At 37.0% G+C, this 24,220-nt stretch overlaps 2 protein-coding genes across 4 annotated transcripts in view; both read left to right on the forward strand.

Moving 5' to 3' along the window:
• The first annotated feature begins 8,537 nt into the window (after positions 1 to 8,537).
• On the forward strand, positions 8,538 to 12,401 carry POMK (protein O-mannose kinase). Its single transcript, XM_063104948.1, has one exon. The coding sequence runs from the start codon at positions 9,212 to 9,214 to the stop codon at positions 10,262 to 10,264; it is 1,053 nt and encodes a 350-aa protein (XP_062961018.1). The 5' UTR covers positions 8,538 to 9,211; the 3' UTR covers positions 10,265 to 12,401.
• Positions 12,402 to 18,098: 5,697 nt separating this feature from the next.
• VPS45 (vacuolar protein sorting 45 homolog) overlaps positions 18,099 to 24,220 on the forward strand; it is a 68,287-nt gene continuing 62,165 nt past the window's right edge. For all 3 annotated transcript variants that reach the window (XM_063104942.1, XM_063104943.1, XM_063104945.1), the window contains exons 1-3: positions 18,099 to 18,295; positions 18,903 to 19,037; positions 21,481 to 21,541. In XM_063104942.1, coding sequence (XP_062961012.1) covers positions 18,203 to 18,295; positions 18,903 to 19,037; positions 21,481 to 21,541 — 289 coding nt within the window. In that variant the 5' untranslated portion in view covers positions 18,099 to 18,202. The remainder of the gene's footprint in view (positions 18,296 to 18,902; positions 19,038 to 21,480; positions 21,542 to 24,220) is intronic.

A 24,220-nucleotide genomic window follows, 5' to 3' on the forward strand; every position in this document is an offset into this window, starting at 1 on the left:
TGGTGCTTTTGTTTTAAAGAAGTTTTTATTTTAATGTCATCAAATTATTCAACCTTTTTCTTTTTCTTTCTTTTTTTTTTTTTTGGCGGCTGGGTATGGGGATTTAAACCCTTGACCTTGGTGTTACAATACCTTGTTCTAACCAACCGAGCTAACCCACCAGCTCTCTATCTTTTTCTTTAAAGTTTGTGCTCTCTGTGTTTGGTTTAAGAATATCTTCCCAATCTTGAATTTGAATTTTAAAGTTTTACTTTTTTTTGCTCACATTTAGGTCTTTATTCTTTTTGCCTTAAAAAGCATTGTATACCTTAGTATCTGCCTGCTATATCTGTTCCCATACTTTCACATTGAATCATTCTTTGTTATTTTTTTAAATAAACTCTTTAAGTTTTACACATTGTAAACAGCATAGAGCTCTTTTTTAAAATTCTGATAAGCCAATGTTTTTTAAACTGGTGAATTTAATCCATTTATACTAATTATTGTGATTACTGATATATTTGGGTTATTTTCCAGCACCTTATTTTTTGCTTTTTAGATTTCTTTTTTCAATATTTTTTTCTCCTCATTTCCTGCTTTCTATTGCATTGAGTAGGTTTTCTTTATTCCCTCTTTCCCCGATTTAGTTTCCAAGTTATACATTCTATTTCTATTTTTTTTTTATTGAAACATATTCATTGTATGTATTTGTGTATATACATGTATACAATGTGTGATGATCCAATTGGGGTAATTAGCATATTCATTATTACATAACTTAATCATTTCTTTGTGATGAGGATATCATGCAGTAAATTATTCTTATTTATAGGTGCCTAGCTTGACTACACACCCATAGAACTTACTTTTCCTACCTAGCTATTATGTGTCCATTATTGTCTTGCCAAATATTTATCTATTATGCAGTTATCAGTTATCAAAGAATCAGTGTTTTAATATACTAATCAAGCATACTTTTTATTGTTTTCTTTCTACTTCGTTAATCTCTGCTTTTATCTTTTAATTCCATCCTTCAACTTTTTGGGGGAGGGCAAGGTTGTTGGTGATGTTCTTTGTCTAACTTATTGAGTTTAATGTTTGGTTCATTGATTTTCTTTTTTTGTTTGTTTGTTTTTGGGCAGCTGGCCAGTGCGGGATCCGAACTCTTGACCTTGGTATTATCAGCACTGTGGGGCTGGCTGGTTAGCTCAGATGGTTAGAGCACAGCCTTGTAACAGCACTGTGCTCTACCAAATGAGCTAACAGGCCAGCCCTGATTTTCAATCTTTCATGTTTTTTAAGTGCATTTCTTTTTTTTTTTTTTTTTTTTTTTAAAAAAGATGACCGGTAAGGGGATCTCAACCCTTGGCTTGGTGTTGTCAGCACCACGCTCAGCCAGTGAGCAAACCGGCCATCCCTATATAGGATCCGAACCCGTGGCCTTGGTGTTATCAGCACCGCACTCTACCGAGTGAGCCACGGGCCAGCCTTTTAAGTGCATTTCTAAAGCTATACATTTTCTTTTGAGTACCATTTTCTGTACTCTATAGGTTTTGCTTTGTAATGTTTTCAGTATTGTCTTTAATTTCAATTTTGATATACCATTTAACCCAAGGATTATTTACAAGAATGCTTTTTTTTTTTTTTTAAAGATGACCAGTAAGGGGCTCTTAACCCTTGACTTGGTGTTGTCAGCACCACACTCTCCTAAGTGAGCCACAAGCTGGCTCTACAAGAGTTCTTTTTACCTTTCAAGCAGATAGTTGTTTTTTTAACTACTTGTTGGCACTCTATTTTTTTTTCCACCCACCACTCCCCTCACACTCATTTCCACCCAGAGAACCAGTCCCCAAAGACTGGCCCTATCACTGAGCTACAAAGATCAGCATGCCCTCTCCAACAAGTGGTCCCTGACATTCATTTCACCTTGATCTGCCTAATAAGGGTCATTTTACACATTTGCTTGCGCACATCCCCCCTCCCCATGATGGAGGCTCTAAGTTAAGGAATTCAGAGATCTGTTAATACTATATTTCAAAACAATGATTTTCAAAGGGAGATTCAGAGACTTTTGCATCAGAATCACTAGTGATACTAATCAAAAAGTATAGCTTCCTAGGGCCGGCCCGTGGCTCACTTGGGACAGTGTGGTGCTGATAACACCAAGGCCATGGTGCTCGGATACCTATATAGGGATGGCTGGTTAGCTCACTAGGGAGAGCATGGTGCTGACAACACCAAGTCAAGGGTTAAGATCCCCTTACTAGTCATCTTTTAAAAAAAAATAATAATAAGTATAGCTTCCTGAGCCCCATTTCAGATCTATTGTCAGAATCTCTGCAGGTAGAGCCCAGGAATCTCCATTTTTAACAAGTACCCCCAAGATGAGTCTATTCTAGCACACTAAATTTAACAACTATCGCTCTAAAAAACACACTGATAACTTTCAGTTAAGTACAGAGCAAGTTAACTAGATAGAAAGGTCTTAGGGACCATGTCAATGTAAAGAATATTGAAAGAAACTAGAATGTTTAAAGCTAGAAAAAAACTACTTGGACAGGAGAGCTGCCACTCATGTGAATGATACTTTAGATCTATTCCATATAGTTTTGGGGAGAGAAGCAATAAGGTAGAAATTGGAGAGGGATAAGTTTTGGCTCTAATGTAAGGAATAAATTTTCAATAATTTGAGTTCTTCAAAAATGGAATAGGCTTCTCATGAATTAGTGAGTTTACTCCTACTTGGACAGAGTCAAGCAGATGGATGACTTTCTGTCAGAGATATTTTACATCAAGCTAAATGATCTCTACTTTCCCTTTCAACTCTCAAGATTCTTGATTCTTTAATTTTAGGTACATGAGCTCAATAAGGTGTTATAATCATTATAACATTGTTAGATGATACTGGAAGCCCATTTTCTTATAGTCAAGGATTCAGATAAATTTAGTTATTGAATACAATGTGTACAAAAATTGGTCTGAATAAATAAAATCTTGCACAATTATATTTTTTCAAATTTAAGAGTTGTTAAAGGTTTAATTTAAATCATATTTCTGAGAGCCATGCCCATGGCTCACTCGGGAGAGTGTGGTGCTGACAACACCAAGTCAAGGGTTAAGATCCCCTTACCAGTCATCTTTTAAAAAAATAAAAATAAAAATAAATAAATCATATTTCTGGACATATACATGATGGCTTAATTCCATTCTAAGAGCTAAAAACACAAAAGTCTAATCAAAATCAGTTGTGCAATGACTAAATAAACCTATTCATTGTTTATTTGAAGTTCAAGGATGTATAACAAAGAAAATTAATATAATAACCCAATATTATAATCTGTCTATAAAATAACTTACCCACACCTTCCAACTTCATAAAGGAGAAAAATAAGAGTTTTTTTCGTTTGTTTTGTTTTTTAGAGATGACGGTAAGGGGATCTTAACCCTTCACTTGGTGTCATCAGCCCCACACTCTCCGAAGTGAGTGAACCGGCCATTCCTACATGGGATCCGAACCCATGGCCTTGGTGTTATCAGCACCACACTCTCCCGAGTGAGCCACGGGCTGACCCGAGGTTAGGAATTTTTGTCTTTTTTGTTCAATGTTCAACATTTCCATGGCTAGCACAGGTGTTCAACAAATGCTTGTTGAATGAGTGAAAACCCTCCACAAATCCTCTAGTAACCAGTGTTGAGAACTAGATGTCTACACAGGTGACTGAGACACTTTCTTCTAATAACCGTATATACAGAAAAATGACTTCATTGAATTTAGACATCTTAACTCAATGGAAGTAGTGGCATTAAATTAAACATTCACATAAGAACTAGACAATCACTCTCTTTACTTCTTTCCTATCTTAAGCCTTGAGATAAAGTTACTAAATAACCCACAGAAGAAAGCAAAGGAATATTAATAGAGATACTCTGCTGCTACATTTATGCAGTCTTCCCTCAAAAAGTTGATAAATTCCACAACCCTCTACCAGGAGTTAAAGAAGGGAAATATACCCTTCTTTTCCCACTTAAGGAAATGCTTTAACCAAAATTAAAGAAAGAATGGACAAGAAATCCCCAGGTACCTGTGCATAGATAAAAAGAAAGAACACGGGCTAAGAAATGTCAAAGACAGATGCTCTGGACCATACACCATTTGTGAGATTCCATATCAGTGCTAAAGTAGGTACATGACATTATTAGATTTATACTAATACACTGCTCCCAGAAATTGAAAAAGACATGTATAGTGTGTGTATATAAAGCAAAGAGAATGATTTTTCACACGTAAAACATAGAACTCATAGACTTATGAACTGAGGTTTCTAGTCTATTTCCTTCTTTTGAAAGACAGAGGTCTAGTGAGCTTAAATTAGTTCGGGAGCTCATCCAGATATAAGTAGTAAAACACACTACAAATCAGATTACCTGGTTCTCAATCAGTGTTCTTCTTTTTTTTTGTTTTCCAATAAAACTTTATTTACAAAAAAGGTGACAAGTCAGGTTTCACCCACAAGCTGTTTGCCAATCTCTGCTCTAGAGTTGTTTGTCCAATAGAAATATATTACAAGCTCCCTGTACCAGCCAGCCACCATTTAAAAAAAGAAAAGAAAAGAAATATATTGCAAGCCACATTTAAAATTTTCTAGTAGGGAGCTGACTGGTTAGATCAGTTGGCTAGAGAGCAGCCTCATAACACCAAAGTCAAGGGTTTGGATTCCCATACCAGTCAGCCCCCCCACTTCAAAAATAAATTTTTTTTTTCTAGTAAGGAGAAATTGGTTAATGGACACAAAGAATTAGTACATTCTATAATGATGAATATGCCAACTATCCTGATTTAATCATCACATATTGTATACAAGTACTTATAGCCAACTCTATACCCCACAAATATATATAATTATGTTCAATAAAAAAATTATTTTATTTTTCTAGTACCTACATTTTATAAAAAGAAATAGATTAAATTAATTTTAATATAATTTATTTAACATGGCATACCAAAATATTATCATTTCAACATGTCATCAATAAAAATATTAGTAAGCTATTTTATAATTTTTTTTCATATTAAGTCTTCAAACATTGCTGTATATTTTACACTTACAGCACATCTCAGTTTGGACTATTCCGTTTCAAATGAGCAATAGTCACATGTGGCTAGTGACTACTGTGATGCGCAGTGCAGGTCTAGTTCTGAAACACTGTTCAAATATGTGTATGATCTTATCACTCTATCCTCTATGTCATTTAGCTACTCTTTCATTTCTGGACATTCTCTTTTGTTCTTTTTCACAACCATTTGGTCATTTTTATAGTCTATGGCTCTTTAATCATATTTTCTTTTCTTTTTTTTATAAAGATGACTGGTAAGGGGATCTCAACCCTTGACTTGTTGTTGTCACCACCACGCTCTCCCAAGTGAGCAAAACGGCCATCCCTATATAGGGATCCAAACCCATGGCCTTGGTGTTATCAGCACCACACTCTCCCGTGTGAGCCACGGGCCAGTCCTATTTAATTTCATTAAACATGTTGGAAATATTCATTTTATGTTAAAAGTCAAATTTTTAAAGTAGTTAAAGTTTTTGCAGGTCTGATTCCACTCTATTATTTCTGCTAGCTCTCTATGGGGCCTTATTTTTTCATCTACTTTGTGATTTTTAATGTAAGTTTATATTTCATGGAACCTTAGCTGTGGCAATTCTTTGAGATCTGAGTTATTCATCCAGAGATTTGCATCTGTTTATGCCAAAAGCATGGGGTCACTATCAACCTAGGAGCACTTTAAGATAAATTGTTTTTAAGATTTCAAGGGAGCATGAATTCGGGGTATAAACTTGCATTAGGGTCTACTTGTTCTTATGAATTCTCAGGGAAATTTTTATCATTCATAACCAGTGCAAAAAGATAAGTAATTTTTCTTGCTGTTCTTTATGAAGTTTATTTCTATTTTACTCTGACTTAGGCTGTTCAGGCTGATATTACAAAATACCATAAACTGGGTAGCTCATAAACAACAGAACTTTATTTATGACAGTTCTAATGTGTGGGAAGTCCAAGATCAAGGTGCTGGAGCATTTGGTGTCTGGTGAGGGCCTGCTTTCTGGTTCATAGATGGTACCTTCTCACTGTGTCTTCATGTGGTAGAGGGACAAGGGAGCTTTCTCGGGACTCTCATAAGGTCACTAATATCATTCATGAGGGCTCAGCCTCATGACCTAGTCACCTTCCAAAGGCCCTATCTCTGCCCTATCTCCTAATACCATCACCTTGGAGGTTAGGATTTCAAAATATTAATTTGGGAGGAGACACAAAAATTCAGACTACATCATACTTTTACACTGAAAGCATGCTCATTAAACCCTGCTCTCTGAAAAGCCTCAGGTTTTGTCTCCTGTCTCCGTTGTTATTCCCTCTCACCAGTGCTGTTAAAATGGAACCCAAGGTTACCAGGGTTCAAGAGATGTCCCCAGCCCCAGGGCAAGGCCAGTTTTAGAACTAACTCTTCTCTCTGGATTAATTTTGATCTCTGTGTATTTTAATCAGTGTTCTTTTAATTCTATCATGCTACTCTCTAAATTTGTGTTCTCCTGACGAGGAATTGAATTATTCTGTTCCAGTACCTGAATTTAAATTACTATACCACTAGGAAATAAAAAGTCTAGCTTTCCAGTACTATCCCTAAATTAAGTCATGATGGGTGTGGATGTTGCTGTATACTTTCAATAATAACTGGAAAGTAAAAGGAAAAAAAACCAAGTTTGCTATTATTTGTTTATTTTATACTACGAACAAAGGAAACTGTCATTTGCAGTATAGTTTTCTGGGCAAAAGCATGAATTCTGGTGTTCACAACTCCAGACTCAAATCCCAATTTTGTCATTTATCAGTGGAAATTATTTTAATCTCTCTAAGCTTCTATTTTCTCATTTTTAAAAAGAAGATAACATAGTTCAAAACAACATGTTGTACATGATAAAAATATACAATTTTTATTTGCCTATTAAAAATAATTTTAAAACAAAAATTATTTTAATATTTTTTTTAAATAAAGAAAGGGTGACAGTGCTACTTATATCATTTAGTTGTGAGGATAATGCACAGAAAGTACTTACTAAGTGGCCTAATATATACATATATTCATATTGACAGATCTGCCATCAACGACTGCAATCAGATATGAATAGAAATTATAAACAGATTCCCATCCTTCAAACTTTACACGTGACTCTATATTTATAAAACAAATCTTCCAAAGTAGCATGCTTATTGATTTGAATCTTATAGCAATTACTTTAGTCTTTGAGAAATAAAAAAAATTATATACCATTCCATTTACACAACAAATCTTATACAATGTGATTTAAAGTCATGAACAGATTAAACTCAACACTAAATAAGCGTTTTGCAATCTATTTTGGCCAAAACAATGCATTTTCCGTCATACGTGTAACCATTACTTGGTGTGTCAGCGGCCAGTGCTACCGAGCTTGAGTTATTGGTACCTTCTTGGTGGTCCAAGGGCGCCCTCTGTCGAACTGCTGAAAAATTCCAAAGCCAAATTAATGACTATAAAAGCTGATGCTTCTCAAGTAAATTCTTAAGCAGCAATTCCGTAAAATTGATCCTCTTCTTAATCACCGCTGGAAGATAGTCAGAAAAAAATAAATGTCATGCTGTTTGTTAAAAGAGCACTGGAACGGTCAAGTCTACGTCCCTGTAATTTCCCTTTGAATCTGGAAAGCAATTCCATATTTTTCTCAGAATTTATTCCATATCATTCAATGAAATTTTTGGCACAAATCACTTACATAAGTTTATCAATTTCTTTGTTCTGTCTGTGTAAAACTCTATTTTTCAACATGCCATTGTAGCAGTTTGCGCAGTAATGAGTATCACCAATATTAAATATTTATTGGGTAACGTCTGTGTGTAGGACACTACACAAGGTGAAAAGAATGGGGAAAAAAACTCTGTCCTTAAAGAAATGACATCTAGTTTCCAAAACAGGATGTGCAAAAAGGATGTATACAAAGAAACATGGTAAAATGCCCACTGAAAAAGTATGCTTCTCTCAATTTGCTTTCCTCAGGAAAGTTCAACTTCTCTGAACCTCAGTTTAATCTGTAATATGGAGATAATAACCCACCTCAAAGGAAAGTTGCAAAGGTTGCTTGAGGTACTTAGAAAGGTCTCAGCACATAGTAGAAGCTCAGTAAAAGGTGGCTGTTATTATTTATTACTATTATTTAAGAGGAAAATCTTGAATAATAATGTCCTACATTAAAGAAACTTCATTTGCTGCAAGTGGAAAAATTTATAAGTAAAATATTTTAAATTTTATTTTTATAATATTAAATATTTTTCTTGTGAGTTAAAACAGTGATCTTGATCAAATGCTTGATCAAGTGAATAATGAGCCATTTCTAAAAGAACTACTTCAGTATGAAAAAGCCTTGAGGCAGCCGTGGCGGCGCTCGCCTGCGCCTCCATCCGGGTCCTTGCGCGCGCTCTCCGGGGGGCGGGGCGACGCGGCGCGGACGCGGGGGCGGCGCTATCTCCGCGGCAGCGGGCAGCTTCCTCTCCTAGCCGGACGGAAAAAAAGCTGATTTGCTCTGCGGAGAATGGACTAGAAAAGAGAAAGAAGTGGGAGAACACGTAGGAAACTGTTGCAGAAGCCCTGAGTCCCTTCTGAGAATCAGGCGCAGGTGGAAGAAGCTCAAGAGACCGTGAGGCCTGAGTGTTAAAAATAGTCATAATTTCAGCTGAACTCGCTGAGATGACGGAGGGAATGGGCTGGAGAGAAGGATGTGACCTGGAATCTTTATGAGAAAGGGGAAATATTATTTCGAGTTGTCCATCGTACATGCAAATGGAGACGTCAAGGAAGCAAGCCTTGGGTTCCGAGGAGAGGCTGGGATTGGAGCTGTCAGCACGTGGAGATGGAAAGTCGTGAGTCTAGTAAAATAGGCACAAGATCAGCAGCTCAGAGTGAAGGTGGGGGAAGAGGTGATACACGTTTGAAGAGAGGGGGTGACCTAGTCCAGCCAGCCTTGGCCACGTGGAGCAGACCTGTCAGAGTGCTTTCGGACCAGTCCCCGGTGTCCACCAGCACACTCACTGACCCTGGTATCTGGGTGGAGACCTGAGCTGGGAGGAAGAAGGAACACACTCCTGAAAGTTGACCCTCACGTCGTGCTTGTCTCTGGAAATCGTGGAGGATAGCAACATGGAGAAGAAACCCCAGGAGAGCAGGCAGGATCTCGGCCGTAGAGAGGGCCCCCCTGCGGCCAGGCTGCTGCTCGCGGTGGCTCTCACCAACGCGCTCCTCTACCTCTGCCTTGATCGGTTCTTCATTTCCCCGCCACAGCCCCTTGTGGATCCCAGGCACTGTCCCCATGGCCACTTCAGAATGGGACATATGGAAACCTGCTCCCCGTGGCTGTCCTGTGAGGCGCTGAGAGCAGAAGTGAGGCCGCTGAAGCGCGTCGGGGAAGGAGCCGTGAAGAGGGTCTTTCTGTCTGAGTGGAAGGAACGCAAAGTTGCTCTCTCACGGCTCACCAGTGTGGAGATGAAAGATGATTTCCTTCACGGACTGCAGATGCTGAAATCTCTGCAAAGCAAACATGTTGTCATGCTGCTTGGCTACTGTGAGGACGACAACACTATTCTTACTGAATATCACCCGTTAGGTTCCTTGAGCAACCTGGAAGAAGCTCTAAACCTTTCAAAGTACCGACATATGAACACGTGGCAGCACAGGCTACAGCTGGCCATGGGCTACGTCGGCATCATTAACTACCTGCACCACAGCCCGCTGGGCACACTGGTCATGTGTGACTCCAACGACCTGCCCAAGACACTGTCTCAGTACCTGCTGACGAGCAACTTCAGCATCGTGGCCAACGACTTGGACGCCTTGCCGCTGGTGAATCACAGCTCCAAGTCATTTGTGAAGTGCGGCCACAGGGAGCTGCGTGGAGATTTTGTGGCTCCAGAGCAGTTGTGGCCCCATGGAGAGGACAGGCCTTTTCATGATGACATCATGCCCTCGTATGACGAGAAGGTTGACATCTGGAAGATTCCAGATGTCTCCAGTTTCCTTTTGGGGCACGTAGAAGGGAGTGATATGGTCCGATTCCATTTGTTTGATATTCACAAGGCATGTAAGAGCCAGACTCCTGCAGAAAGACCCACTGCTCAGGATATCCTGGACACTTACCAAAAGGTTTTGAATTCACTCCAAGATACTGTGATGTCTCAGACACGAGAAATGCTATAAAAAAAGTCCTATTGTTGAAGGTTGGGATTTAAGCATCCCTACTCTGATGGAGTTTTTTGCTTGAGTTCCGTGTTTCATTGCTTCTTGCTGTTTAGCCATGTGGATCTTTCTCTCCATCCTCGTGCACATTCGAGTGTGTTCTGCTCTCCTGACAACCTGAGTGGGAGATGCTCTGCAAGAGCAGACCCAGCCTGATTGAAATCTTGCTTTGCCGTCTTACCACCGATGGCTTCCTGGTGAAGATGCAGAGGAGCAGTGAATCTAACCAGGATTCTAAGGAAGTAACAAAAATGTAGCCACAAAGAGGCTTCACCTACTTAATGACTGAATGTATAAGCTTGTAAAAAATGTATATAGAGATTTTTAAATGGCAGTATATGAAAGAAACATACAGTAGTTCTTCAAAGAACATTATTTTCCCTGATTTTTAAAATGGTACTGAACATACGGGGTCTCCAGAGCATTTGTCTTTGACCTGGTAGCAGTGGGGTCATCTTTATTGTTTCAAATGATTGTTCTATGAAGCTCCTGTGCCATCCTCTTTCCAGGGAGCTAAAGGGTAACTATGATAGCATGCTCTTTGAAATTTTGAATGGATAGGAATACTTAGGACAGCAAATTTTAGGGAAATTATATCTATGTTACTGCCTTTGATGGGGCGTGTGAAATTCCTGTTTACCTTCCAGCTGGGTTTTCTGTGCCCCAAATTAATTGTGAACATTTTACATTAATGGTTATCACTCATTACAGGAAAGTGTGAAGTCCTTCTACTTGAGTTTGCATGATTGGCTCTTTCTAAAATCCTTTCCTGTGGCATTCTCATCTCATTTGTAGGGGTGATGGGTTTGCTGCATATTATCACTAATAAGGGGGTTGCTGCTGATGTTCAGAGGCAAAGCTGCTTTGTAGTGGACTCTGCTATCCCCTGAACTTGAGCAGCATCAGCATCACCTGAAAACACAGAGAGCTGGGTCTGTTCAAGAATTTGCCTTTCCAGCTGGTTCCCAGGTGATGCTGATGCTGCAGCTCTAGGGACCACATTTCAAGAACCACTGCCCTTAACTGTAAAGGAGGGCCACACAGGCAGTGGGAATAGGGCAGTATTATTAGTATTATCCCCTTTTATACCGCCTGTGATTGATTGGGTCCTGTAGTTGGTTAGAGAATATGCTTGCCCAGATTATTTTAACTGTTACTGTGATGCTAACAGGGCACTCCCTTCACATTGGGTTTATTTTGCTATAAAAACTCCACCATAACCCATTAAGACGGCTGTGATCAAAATAATAATAATTCTAAAAAGGACGGATGATAACAAGTGTTGTCAAGGATGTGGAGAAATTGGAACCCTTATACATTGCTGGTGGGAATGTAAAATGGTACGGTCACACTTTGGAAAACAGTTTGGCAAAAAGTTAAAAAATAGAGTTACCATGCAAGAGTATCACAAATTTTCTGGAAAAATAGAATTAAAAGATAATATGAATCTTTCCATGAATTTTGTGAAGTATCCGCATATGATCCAGCAATTCTACTCCCCAAAGAACTGAAAACATATGTCCACACAAAAAACATGTGTCCACATTATATGCGAATATTCATGGTAGCATTATTCTTAATAGAAGGTAAAAATATCCCAAATGTTTGTCAACAGATGAATGCATAAACAAAACGTATACCCATGCCATGGAATATTATTCAGCTTTAAGAAGGAATGAAGTTCTGAAGTGTGCTACAACATAATGAACCTTGAAAACGTTATGCTAAGTGAAAGAAGCCAGGCACAAAAGACCATATATGATATGATTCCATTTATATGAAATGTCCAGAATAGGAAAATCCATAGAAATAGAAAGATTGATGTTTTCCAGGGGCTGACAGGAGGTTGCAGTTGAAGGATGGGAAGTGATGGCTAACCAGTACGGTTTCTTTTTGGAGGATGAAAATCTTCTGAGATTATATCGTGGTGATGGTTGCAGAACTCTCTGAATATGCTAAGTACCACCGAATTGTATAAATTGGGCAAATTTTATGGTATGTGAATTATATCTCAATAAAGCTCTTACTCAAAAAAAATATACTCAAGACTCCTATACCACTAATGAAATTTAAGGAGTTATAAGTATGAATTTTCTGGTACTTCATATGGCTTACCTGTTCTCTTGAAACATTACCTAACATGCTAAAAATAATTTAATCACATTTATGTTCCTCTCCATATCTAACACCAAGAGCAGCCCAAGAACCGAATCGTAATCATAAAGGGCAGCTTAGCAATAACCTAGTTTGATCTTTTTTTCTAAGAAATAATTACTTATTGTGTATCTCTTTAACATTACAAAGTATTTTAAGATTCATTTTATAAATTTCAATAATTACTCAGGGAGGCAAAAACATGAGAAGTTTTTATATTCAGTTTGTAGAAGGGGAACTTATAAACAATAAAACTAAGCACAGTATAGAAAAATTGCTAAGAAAAATTAATTAAAGCTAGGCTAAAGACTATATGTATTATCTCACTTAATTCTCACACCAAACTGAAGTGGGTGTTATTGTCTTCATTTATAAATGAGGAAACTGAGGTGTGGTTTACTAGCTATGAGTCATACAGCTAGTACACAGCAGAATCAAATCCAGGCTGGCTAATTCTGGAGCCTGCACTCTTAACTTCTATATTATATTCTTCCTATTACTTAAAAATAACAATTTTCTTAAATATACATGAATCTATATTGACACAAATAAATTATTGAACAAATAAATAAATGGTGAAGAAGGGACAGCTCTTCTTAACAGAAGAATTTCAAATAATAAATGCAGAAGGAATGAAGAAAATAATCACCATTAGGCAAACAGCAATTGTTGCAGGCAAGAACCATCAATGAATTCTAGCTAAAATTAGCAGGTGAAAGTACTAGGGTACTTCAAAAAGTTCATGGCAAGGGCCGGCCCGTGGCTCACTCGGGAGAGTGCGGTGCTGATAACACCAAGGCCCCGGGTTCGGATCCCATATACGGATGGCCGGTTCGCTCACTGGCTGAGCGTGGTGCTGACAACACCAAGTCAAGGGTTAAGATCCCCTTACCGGTCATCTTTAAAAAAAAAAAAAAAAAAAAAAAAAAAAGTTCATGGCAAAATAGAATTAAAAGATACAGCAGGCTGGCTGGTTAGCTCACTGGGTTAGAGCATGGTGCTGATAACACCATGGCCAAGGGTTCTGAACCCCATACCAGCCAGCTGCCAAAAAAAAAAAAAAGATAATGCAAATCTTTCCATGAACTTTTTGAAGACCCCTCATATGATGAGAAACAGGATATTTTCATAGCCTGAGTGCATCTCTCCATATGTTATATGTTAATTACAATGAGAAAAATAGTAAATTTACAATGGAGAAACCCAGCAGACACCATATAGACCGTTATCAAAGTTAACATTACCAATATAAGATATATCAACACTATGTACCTCCTGATATTGAAAAGGGCACATAACTTTGTGATATTCCTGCCAAAAGTGCACAATCTCAATCTAATAATGAGAAAACATTAGTTAAACCCATATTGAGAGATATTCTACAAAACAACTGATCAGTACTCTTCAAAAGTGTCAAGGTCATAAAAGACTGAGAACTGTCACAGATTAAAGGAAACTAAGACATGACAACTACATGCAGTGTGGGATTATAGATTGTATCCTGGACCAGAAAAAGGACAATAGTGGGAAAACTGGTGAAATTTGAATAAAGTCTGTAATTTAGTTAATAGTATTTTATGAGTGTTAATTTCCTGGTTCTGTCTTTGTACTATGATTACGTAAGATGTTAACATTGAGGGTAGCTCAGTAAAGGGTATAAGGGAACTCGCTATTTTTGCAACTTTTCTGTAAATCTTAAATTATTTCAAAATAAAATATTGAAAAAGTAACAATTTTCTTAAAATCTATAATTCAAACTTTACTAATTTATCTTTGTCTTTCTCCCCAGAGAGTACAAATCGGTAAGTTCTCCCATGAGTTGCTACTGTCACTGGCAGAGGAGCTAAGAATAGTTTTCCAAGGGTCAAATCTCTGACATGCTTCTGTAATGAGATTGGATGATGACAATATACAATAATCTAGGATTTGTAAGTACTAAAAATAAATATTTCAAAATGAAAGGATTCAAAGAATCTTTTCCTTAGAACAGTATCTACAAGTCTTTATTCATGTAATAAAATTATTGCTCATAATTCTGAAGTTCTATCTTGATACAATAAGACACACAGTGAGACAACACTTTGTTAGGATTTGTCCATTAAAATATTTCTCATTATCATAATGTTTTATACATGTAGACTCAGTAATCCTCACTCTAAGAATGTGGAAATATTACTATGCAAGGGGCTTAAGTGTGAATAAACAGAAATTTACAGCTAACATTACAGCTTAACACAAAAGTTCTTAACCAAGTCCAAGGTAGAAAAGAATGACAAGTGAGAGCGCCACCCAAAGGCCTTTGGAGCATAGTTATAAGACCATTTCAAGGAGCAAATACTAGTAGAAATGGATGAGGGAAAGTTGGAACAGAAGGTTGAGGGGAAAAGTAAGGAATAGTACTAAAGCTCAGTAGTGACAAGAACAAAAACTTTACTTATTCTCATTGTATTCTCCCAGCCCGCAATAATCTTGACCCTCTACTGCTTTGCTATTCAAAATGTGGCCCATGGAACACCAGCACCAGCATCACTTGTTAAAATTACAGGATATCAGACCTCACCCCAGATCCACTGACTCAAAAATCTGCATATTAGCAATATCTCCAGGTGACTCACATGCACATTAGAGTTTGAGAAATACTGCTCTAACACATTGAGTATTAAGGAAATAAACAAGATTCACAATACCATAGTCATCTCCAAACTGGTGAAATTTAAATAATTTGATGTTTCATTAGACAGCCTCTCAATCTCACTTTGGAAGAAAAAAAACACAATGAAATCAACATTATAAAAGGTATTTTAGATATTCTTTATCTGTTAATAATAATGACTACTTAGAAAAAATCTTTTTTACAATAAGTTTATTATTTTATACTTTTCTTACAAAAGGTACCAAATCTGTTTTTTATTTTATTTTATTTTATCTTATTTTTTAAAAAGATGACGGGCAAGGGGATCTTAACCCTTGACTTGGTGTTGTCAGCATCACGCTCTCCCAAGTGGGCCACGGACTGGCCACTCCAAATCTGTTTTTTAAAGTAAATTTAAATTATTTATTAGGTATTTTTAAGAATACTGACAAATTAAGGTACCGAATGCACATAGATACTTACTTTTCATATTCTTTCTCTACTGCCCAATCCAGGTACGGAAGATGAACATTCACTAATATACTCATCAAAATAAACATAAAACTTAATAACAGTGTAAATACAAATTATTCACTAAAAATGGGAGGGATACAAATCTACGTGGATTGCATGATGTTACAACTGTTTGCCATTTCAAAACAAAACAAAAAAAAAACCCGCAGTCTTTTGGCATACTTTCAATAATCTCAACCACTTTATGAAATAGAAGCTAGTTTAAAAGAGAAAAAAAAATCAAGGGGTAGAAGTAGTGCCATAGATTCTTACTTAATATTGGAGTATAGAAGAGGAAATACAAATAATATCAACAGTGACTCCTTCAGTGAGACTTTCAAAACCTCCCATCACATATTTTTATGTTGTTAGGTAACATACAGGGTTGAAAGATTTATTCAACAATCAGTATCTATTAAGGAATGAATTGTGTCCTCCCCACAAAAATCTACATGTTGAAATCCTAACCCCCAATTCCTCAGAATGTGACTACATTTGGAGATATGGTCTTTAAAGAGGTAATTAAATTAAAATGAGGTCATTAGGGTAGGCACTAATCCAAAATGACTAGAGTCCTTATAAGAAAAGGAGATTAGGACATAGACACACACAGAGAGAAGACCATGTGAAGACAGAGGGAGAAGACAGACAAGAGGCCTCAGAAGAAACCAAACTTCCACCCCTTGATCCTGAAATTCCAGCCTCCAGAACTGTGAGGAAATAAATTTCTGTTGTTTAAGCCACTCAATCTATGGTATTTTGCTATGGCAGCCATAGCAAACTAATACAGCATCTGACATAGAAGACATTCAATAGGTATTTATTGAAGGAATGAATGTTACATTTTATCCAGCAATTAATTCTGCCCAAAGCCGAGGCTGATGTCTGACTTTCCACCAGTGAAGTGAGAGAAAGCACTTATAAAATAAACAGGCAAAAAGGTATAATAAAATAAGGAATACCCATCTATCCTCCACCCATCTTAAGAAATAAATAATGCCCATCAGTATTATAGTTGAAGAACCCTGTGTTCCCGTCTCCAGTTGCATCTCTCTTATTCCCATGCTAGAAATAACCACAAATTGAATTTGGTTATCATTCTCATGTAGAATTTCTTTATGTCTTTCCACAAGTTTGTAGCCCTAAGCAAAATACTACTATTTTTGCATGTTTTCAAATCTTATATAAATAATATCATACTCTACAAGGAGTGTGTATGCTGCTTTTATCCCTCCACCATCTTTTTGAGATACAACCATATGGATGCCCTAAGTCTGGTTCATTCATCTTAACCACTAAGTATAGTATTTTATTATAAAATTATACCGTGATTTATTTATTCACTCTTCTGTTGATGGACATTTGTTTTCAATATTTTTTGCTATTATCATCAATACTGTTAAGAACATTCTTGTACATGTCTCATATATATGTGAGCATTCTCTACTGCAGTGCTTCTCAGTTCCTTTCATGACCATGCATAGGAAATACTGGAAAGCATTGAGGTAAAAGAATATATGGAGAGTATATATTTTGGTAAAAAGAATATATGGAGAGGAGACCTGTGTGGTGTAAACACAAATGCAGAGGTTGATGGTTTTAAATTGTTACTAAATTTTGGTTGTTTATTAAATAAAATATTTGTGCGTTTTCGTTTAAAATCCCCACGCTACGTGTCTCCTACCCCTTCTCGGACCCTTTAAACTCGGCTCCTACGAACAGTTTCAGAGTCGCGGGTACCCAGCTCCCCGCGCGAGCAGGAGCCGGCAGAGTCCAGTTGTTTCTCAGGCCACCGAACCAGGGGGCGCTCGGGGCTCCGTTGGTTCCTGTCTCAGCTCAGGCCCTCCTGGGGAATCTGAGGCCTCTCCCAAAGCAACCCTAAAAGGCGTGCCCTTTGTTCACTCATTCAACAAATACTTGTTCAATTTCAGATGCACCTCTGTCTTGGGAAAACCAATCCGGGCCTCATTTTGCAGCCTCAGCACAGGAGTACTATCTTCGCTTTATTAATGACCCAGAGAAGTAGGGAAGACGAATCTCGTCCGCTACTTAGCGAATACCGCGTGTGATTTACCAAATGCTGTCCCTCCGAGTCCCGGGCAGGGAGCATTATGTCACCTCCCTTCCCTTCATCCCTCATTGCCACCCAAGAAAGTGTTCATGGCAAATAGTGACCACGGCCACGCTCTGTAGTTCTTGCCTCCGAGCCAGCTTTAGGCCAAGTTCCTCACACCACGAGGCGCCACCTTCTCCCAAAGCCAGCAAGAGGGACTTCAGGCCTGGACCGTGCCTCCGGGACCAAAGTGGGGAAGGGGTCTGAGGGTCCAAGCCTCAAACACCTCCAGGAGGGAGGTGGGTTGAGAACCGCGCCTGCGCGTGCCGGCGACCCAGGGTGTCTCAGCCCGATTTTTCCACCCCGCGGTGATTGGTTCCCTGGACCCCGCAGCGGAACTACAACTCCCAGCACCACGGCTGCCCGGACTCCCGGAAGCCGAAGCCTGGCGGGGAGGAAGCAGCTGAGACCCCACCAACAGGCCGGGGGTTAATTTAGCAAGAAAAAGGGGGCGGGAAGGCTGTACAACACCTGCCAATTCGCCACCATGAACGTGGTTTTTGCTGTGAAGCAGTACGTTTCCAAAATGATAGAGGACAGCGGGCCGGGTATGAAAGTACTTCTCATGGATAAAGATACGGTGAGTTTGCTTTTGCTCAGTGTTTGAGTGTGAAGGAACCCTTACAATAGCTGGCCCCATTCCACTGTAAGATTTAGTATTTAATAAAAGATTTTAAAATCTGTGTGGAACTGAAAGGTTCTATAAAGCTTGTCCAGTGGGTTTTCAGTATGAATGGCTCTAACCACTGCCCAGAGACTTCCTGTACACGGAACTATTTATTGGAATCAGAAATTCTTTTCTAAATGTCCCTGCCACGAAATCATTATCATGTGAGAGCACTTGGAAGACTTTGGGATGGTCCTGATTTCCACTCAACACTGTTTTTAAAGTAAAGTTATTGTAGCTTAAGCTTAGATGACAGGTAATTATTTGGTCACAGACCCAAAAAAAAGGCAATAGAGAAAATATTTCTGGAAATTTATGGATTGTTCGTGTTTGGAGAGAGCATGTTTTTTATTCTGGATACATTACATACCTGTTTTGGATGTTCAGAAAATTTTATTCCATATGTTAATATTTAAAGTTATCCAGCTAAGTACTAGTTTTTTCTTAAAGGCTTAGATATTGCTGCTTGTTTTTATTATTATGGACTAGCATAATCTTAGTTAATTCTTTTTCTTTACAGACTGGCATAGTGAGTATGGTATACACACAGTCAGAGATTCTTCAGAAGGAAGTGTACCTCTTTGAACGCATTGATTCTCAAAATCGAGAGATCATGAAACACCTGAAGGCAATTTGTTTTCTTCGACCTACAAAGGTACTGCATAAACTGAGCGGCCATCTGCCTAGGCAAATGCAGACCACTCTTATCTGAGAGCATTAAGGCAAAATGAATTTGTATTATCATCATTTGTGACATAAATATTGGTTTGTCAGAGTTATAACCTTAATTCTTTTCCTTTCTATATACCCCAGTTCACCTTTACGGTCAGTTCTTCCTTTAAAATGCCTTTTAGATTCACAGGTATTCCCAAAGCCACTGACTAACTTCTATAACAGAGACCCACATCACTTTATTCCTGGCTTAACCTCCATACCTATCACACTAAACATCATTGCCATTTAATCTTATATATGGCTATCAGCATCTTGAATCTTTACCATTTTATTCACATCTATGCTTGGGAACCTATATTGGCTCAATTTTAATTCTATTAAACATATATTTATTAGCCCAGCAGTCAAAGCCCTCCTTTAGTTGGTTTAGTCTGCCTTTGTGTATCCAAACTTCCTATGTCCCAACTCTGCTCCTCCACTGTAGCCAACTAGGCCTTTCTATCATCCTTCTGCATGCTCATTCCAGTCCCCTATTTGTTTGCTCTCTTCGCCTAATTAAAGGTTCTTTAGCCATTTGTCTGTTTTTGTCCATCACCTTCTAAATCTACCTTGAATTTCTCCTTTAAAATTTTTTTCCTATTTCAGTCATATTTTGTATACTCTCTTACTTCATATTTGTGTTTTTCAACTCCAATGCATCTTTACCATGCTTGTACATTATGTACTTTTCAAAATGCAAATCTAATCATGTCACTCCTGCTTGAAATCTTTGAATGACTTCTCATTGCTTTTGTGATAAACACAAAACACCATAATTGTGGCCTGCAAGAGCCAGGGTGGTCTAGTTCCTCCCATTTCCTCAGCCTCATTTCAAACCATTCCCCCTTTTGCACTCTGCACCTCAATCACCCTTATCTTTCAGTCCACTATATGAGGGTACTTCAAAGAGTGTATGGAAAAATTGAATTACAAGATAATATAGATCTTTCTATGAGTTTTTTGAAGACTCCTTGTATTCTCCTTGTTTCATCATGCGATGGGACCTTTGCACAGGCTGTTCCCTATGCCTGAAACTTTTTCAATCCCTCAAGCAAACCTTCCCTGGTCTTGCTGACCAGGTCAAACCCCCCTCCTGTAAGCACTTACGGCACCATCTTCCTCTCCCTATTGCTTGTCATGGTTGAAGTTTTATATGGTTTTTGTGATTAATTAATATCTGTCTCACCTATCAGCAGTACGCTCCATGAGAACAGAGATAGTATCTGCTTTTTTCTTACTATTATGTCTCCAATGCCTGCTACACAGTGACCACTCAAAAAATAGTTGCTGAATTAATGAATACATGCTGTGTTGTAGTAGTTTCCAATTGCTTCACATTTGTAACTCTTAGCCATGAAATTTTGTTTCAAGAGGGATCATAGAGATGTCTAAGTTCATTATTTCCTAACATTTTAGGAACCTCTTTCACAGCTATGTATACTCTCTCAAATTCTCTTAGGAATCTTTTAATTCATTTTGTCATTTGCCTAACATATTATGAGGATCTAATTTTAGGTTTAAAATATTTGTTATTAAAAAAATTTTTTCCTTAATATTATAAATTTAATTTTAATGCATTTTAATCTAAATGACAATTTTTAGAACTTTTTCCCATTTAACAAGAAATATGCATTGCTTACATTAATTCTGTAAAGAAAAGTGATTTTTTAAACAAATTCAAAAATTATATATCATGTTTAGTTTGAGGACCCAATGTATATTAAAATTTAACCATGTGTTATAGTATCAGAAATAGATAAAACCTACATTGTAATCTTATGTAATAGGAATTCTTATGTTCTGACCATATAAAAACCCATTTTTTTGGCATCTAACTTTTGTATTGCATTTTAAAATAATGTAATTATAGAAAAGATCTTAGCCTGCTATTTGCAGATACTTTCCAAACATTGCAGATGTGTAGTCTTAGGTCCTGATAAGTTAAAAGCCAAAGTTAATATAATTAACTATATTTTCTTCTGAATGTTGATTTTTAAAGACACATTTTGATGTTCTATATAAAAATTTTGGTCAGATGAATACGATTTATAGACAAGCAACTTGAGGCAAATTTGAGAATTATTAGTTTTATGTAATATTTTAACACCTGTGTTCTTTATATTTTTTATCTTAATTTGGCAAGGTAATGCAGCTAGTTAATGTTTAATATTATATGTATAATATTAAGCATATTTTTATGATTCCTGATCATTATATTTAATGTAACTTTCCCCCCACCCCTCACCCCCCAATATGCACACAGTTAATCTAGATCTCAGCATACAGAAGGCTCTCAGTAAATAAATAAATCAATAAATGATGCTTGTTTTTGCTTCAGCAACTCTCTGTATATTTTGTTTGTTTGTTCATTCTTTATTTTCTAGGAGAATGTGGATTATCTGATTCAGGAGCTCAGAAGACCCAAATACAGTATATATTTTGTTTGTAAGTATGTTAGTTCACTTTTCAATCATGTAACTATATATATTCCAGCCAGTATGTTCCATTGAGCACTTCATAGCATCAATAAGTTCTTTGAATCCATCACTCTAAAAGTCCTGTTTATTTAATGTCCTTTCAAAGTATTAAAAGTCTTGTGACCAGCATTCTATTTCAAAGAGCTAAATGTGATTTTCATTCATCATTGATTGCTTAGATAAAAAAACTTTAAAGTTTTACTTTGCCTTTCAAGATGCTTTGTAAATCAAAAGTTGTAAGTAGCCAAATTGCAAATCCCACTTTGCCAAAAAAAAAAAAGTGTATACTCGGGAGAGTGCGGCGCTGGGAGCGCAGCGGTGCTCCCGCCGCGGGTTCGGATTCTATATAGGGATGGCCGGTGCGCTCACTGGCTGAGCACGGTTCAGGCAACACCAAGCCAAGGGTTGCGATTCCCTTACCGGTCACACACACACAAAAAAAAGTATATACTTATTCCAATTTTACACTTGTGAGTTGAGGCATAGAAGCTGATTTATTTATTTTGAGTAGGATGTACCTAAGTTTGTTGGAAAAGCAGAGATTTACTTTACTTAGCAAACAAAAACATTCTACTACACTTTGCTACTTTATGTAATTTGTGAAGGTACAAATCATCAGGTAGGTATCTCTTATGTGCACAACTTTTGGGTTGTTGAGGGTAGGTAGGGGAGGTCTGGAAATAAACTGGGTCTGTGGTTACTATATAATTTATATGGATTTTTTTGATCTAATACATTCTGCTATGGAAGTTACATCTGTTCTCCTCTAGATGTCATTATTGATCTTTATAGGATAGTATTGTCTGTTTGGTAACATTTCCAAAACCAAGGACCAAACTTAACACTCAGGCATTAACACCAGGGCATTTGGTGTTGTCTCTATTTTTTATTTTAGCCATTCTGATGAGTGTGTAATCATTCCAGTATTTTTCAGTCTGATCACAAACTAGGTTCTCAGGAAAGTGCAAAAATTTTTGTACTTGTGTGTGTGTGTGTGTATATGTGTGTGTGTGTGAATATATGTATTTGTGAGGGTACTTCAAAAAGTTCATGGGAAGGTTTGTATTAACTTTTAATTCTGTTTTTCCATGAACTTTTTGAGATACTTTTGTATATTCCCTGTGCTGCCAAATTTAAGTGGGCGTGTAATAGAATCGCTCTTTTGTTGTGTTTCTTGGCTAAAAATTGAATGGATCATGAAGTGAAAGATCCCTTTTTCCTCTAAAGAGAGTTCTTTCATGCAGCAGTTGAGACTATAAAAGGATAATAAACCTAGTATGTACTCTTCTGGTTCTAAAGATTGTTTGATTTGGACTATATATGTATGAGGCAGAAGAAAGAATTGTATTAAAGGAGTTAGCACTAAAGCCTATGAGAAATAGACTTGAAGTTTCTTGGGTAGAGCAATCAATTTTAGAATTTCATTTGCCTGAAGTAAACTAAAATGAATATGTATATAGTAATTTTATTTATTACAAACTTTCAACACAATTTATATTAGCACTAAACTGGCCTGTTCATCCCACTTTTTATAATTTTATTTTTGTATATTTTTATTTCTACTAAATCTCGTGTATAACAGGCCTCTTTCTTTATTAAAAAAAACAAACAAAACCTTTTTATTGTGGAAATTTTTAAATACATACAAAAGTAGAATAGTATTCATATAATAAATCCCAATGTACCCATCACCCAGTTTCAACAATCTAGTTTTATCTATACTGTTACCTACTCCCCCACCAATATTATTTTGAAACAAATGTAAGACATATAATATCATCCATAAATATTTTGGTATACATCTCTAAAAGATAAGGAGTTGTTAAATAAAATCATAAAACTGTTATTACATCCAAATAAAAATTTAAAATAATTCCTTATTTTCAAATATTCATTCAGTTTTCAGATTTCAAATTCTCTCATGTCTTTGTTTTCACAGTTTGAATCAGAATGAAAATAAAGTTCACACATTGCTATTTTTTGATATAAGTTTCTTTAATTTTCTATAGGTCTTTCTCTCTCATACAGTTTATTTATTGAAGAAACTTAAGTTTTCCACTGCCTGAATCTTGATTATTGCATCCCCATGGGTTAGTTTAATATGTTTCTTGCAGTTTAAAATGTTCCTCTATCTAGTTCTTGTAAATTCATAGATGGATATAGAGCCTAATTAGATTCAATTTCTATTTGGCAAGAATACTTTATAGGTGGGGGTGTGTGCTTTCACTGGCTGTCTCTTCTTGTGATATTAGCAGTTGTTGATGCTTAATGCGTAGGTCTATCTCTTGATTCATTAAGAGCTGGAAAAAATGGCGATCTTCTAATTCTACCATTAACTTAATTCCTCCTTTGTTTTTTAGCTAGAATATTTCTATAAAGAAAAATTTCCCTTCATCTACTATTTGGTTACCTGGTGGTACAGTTTGTTTCTTTCTCTTTATTTGCTGTTTTCAGTAAAATGACTTGGTTCCCTAGCATCCTCCAGTGCCTTCAGTGTTGGTTCTTTTTTTGTTTTTTTTTCCAGTATTATTATAAATTTACAGATTTTAATACATTTGTAGTACTCATTCCAATTTGAAGATGTTTGACTTCGACATATGCCACAATGTGTACCAAACTTCACTTATTCATTAGGCTTTAACTGTGA

This window comes from Cynocephalus volans, chromosome 8 (genome assembly GCF_027409185.1).
Source record: "Cynocephalus volans isolate mCynVol1 chromosome 8, mCynVol1.pri, whole genome shotgun sequence".
In the NCBI taxonomy this organism is placed as follows: Eukaryota; Metazoa; Chordata; class Mammalia; order Dermoptera; family Cynocephalidae; genus Cynocephalus; species Cynocephalus volans.

What these genes read in the sequence shown, in the direction of transcription:
- POMK (XM_063104948.1), top strand. Translation starts at nt 9,212, where the DNA reads ATGGAGAAGAAACCCCAGGAGAGCAGGCAGGATCTCGGCCGTAGAGAG.